The sequence below is a fragment of the Trachymyrmex septentrionalis genome, unplaced genomic scaffold, assembly GCF_001594115.1.
Source record: "Trachymyrmex septentrionalis isolate Tsep2-gDNA-1 unplaced genomic scaffold, Tsep1.0 C3656559, whole genome shotgun sequence".
In the NCBI taxonomy this organism is placed as follows: Eukaryota; Metazoa; Arthropoda; class Insecta; order Hymenoptera; family Formicidae; genus Trachymyrmex; species Trachymyrmex septentrionalis.
This window is the reverse complement of record NW_017304071.1, coordinates 1-2,054: the sequence shown is the minus strand read 5'-3', so window position 1 is coordinate 2,054 and position 2,054 is coordinate 1. Positions and strand designations below refer to the sequence as shown.

The 2,054-nt window shown below is 37.5% G+C and overlaps 1 protein-coding gene across 1 annotated transcript; it reads right to left on the bottom strand.

The window, feature by feature from the left end:
* Positions 1 to 140: 140 nt before the first annotated feature.
* On the bottom strand, positions 141 to 932 carry LOC108745280. Its single transcript, XM_018487887.1, has one exon. It carries the CDS (start codon positions 930 to 932, stop codon positions 141 to 143), a length of 792 nt encoding a protein of 263 aa, XP_018343389.1.
* Positions 933 to 2,054: the final 1,122 nt, after the last annotated feature.

Below are 2,054 nucleotides of genomic sequence, written 5' to 3'. Positions count from 1 at the left end.
TGAACATAAAAACTGATATAAATTATGACACGTTTTTCTTTCTTTGTCTTAATATATAATTGCATATTGCATGTGATTTAACGAGGATATAATGAGGACATTTACAGAGATACTAATATAAGACGTAAATTAAAACTTTCTCACTTGATGGCCTGCATATGATGCTCGATTACTCTCCCAAATCGCTTGTGAAGATTATTGATTCCATTGTCGAGGACTGTTTCCATCTGTCTGCGCACGACTTCGAACAAACAGCAACTGTGCATCACACAGGTAGCAATCAAGCTATAAACACCACAGTTCGTGGAGAGGATAATGCTGCTGATCAGAATTTGCGAAACAAAGGTAATCTCATAGAACGGCGAATCTTCTACTACAAAAAGAACGTAGTCGCTAAGGTAGGGTAGAGGTATTTGTGTCGTATTGTCTTCTTTGACAATTCTATCCTCCAGCAGCGGCATAATTATATGATAAGGCAACGCGCCGCCGTATGATAATCCCAAGTATGTTACCGTGAAGAGTCTGCCAATCTTGGCGCTCTTCATCATCACCAACCGATCTTCCTCGCACTCCACGTCTCTATACTGCATTTCCATTTGCTGCAGGCAGTATCTGATCTCTTCTCTATTAATAATCATTGTCCAGAATTTAATAATGGCAAGTAGGCTGAACACTTGAGCGGCTACAACCTTCATGTATCTTGTCAGATCCTCTGCATCGAAAAAGGTGTATATGACGTGTGGGATAAGTAGATAGCACATCAATCCGAATATTACGCCTGTCTGGAGGTAATTTTTGATTTTGTCCGACTTGGAATTACCTCGATAGAGCGGCCAAATACCTACAGGTGTTAATAAAGTCTTGGCCACCTTCACCACATACTCAGTGTCGGTCTTATAATTGTGATTTCGAAATAGCGTAAAGTCTTCCATCGACATCGATTTAGGAATTTTTAGTTTGTTTTTATGTAGAATATATATATTAACTGTACAAATATTTTCAACGACTGATGGACACGAGCGTGACCAGCGAGAATCAATCGTGAGCGCTTGCGTGCATAATTCGTATCTTTTTGCGATGATCTCTTCGCGAGCAATCTGCGAGAATTATGGAAAGTTTTAATGGTGAGGAAAACGCATGCAATTTTAGCGGCGACGCATGCGCTATGATGATGGTAGCTTTAGACTCTCTAAGTCGGAGCTTTATTCTTCCATGTCGTCTGAAGGAGTAAAGAGTTCTTTCAGAGGGTGAACGTGAGTAGATTTGTACAACTAAAATATGCTTTTGACATATCAAAGAGATTATTTGATATTATATTTGAATGTAAAATATCCGCTATATTTCTACCAAAGTTTAAAGAAATGATGTGATATCGTGGACACGTGTATTCTTCGTATATGCAGTACATCAACCAGTGATTTAATTACGAAACACTTAACGTATCTATCGATAAGACATCGCATTCTTTTTTATACCCTTACAAAGAATAGCGATGCAATACGATTCGTGATAGTTTGCACAGATCATTAAAGTAATAATCATAGTAAATTCAGACGCGGCAGTGATCTCATCATGCAGCACAAATCATCATTGTTCATCATTGTTGAGATTCATTTATTTATTTAGATATCAAAATCCGCTTGTACGAATTTTTACAGGCGGAATATGGAAGCTACAGGAGAATACGATGACGATGTTAGCGGCGGAAATCGGCACAGCAATATTCCTGTATATCGGTTGTATGAGGAGTGTTGGCTCTATGGGATCCGCACCTTCGGCGCTACAAATGACACTTGCCTTCGATCTATCGGTGAACTTCATAATTATGGTACGTGTTGTCATGTGACTTAATTGTCTTTAAAATTATTTTATAAATATTGATTGAATATGAAATTAAAATAATTTATTCTTTTCAATCTTTCTAGTGTCCTTATACCGGATGTAGTATAAATCCAGTACGGTCATTTGCACCTGCACTTTGGAATGGTAATTGGAAGAATTACTGGGTAAGTTGAAAATAAAAATTTGTTATATATAGTATAGATAAATACAAG

Excerpts from the sequence above, each read along its gene's own strand:
- LOC108745280 (XM_018487887.1), bottom strand. The coding sequence starts at position 932 with ATGGAAGACTTTACGCTATTTCGAAATCACAATTATAAGACCGACACT.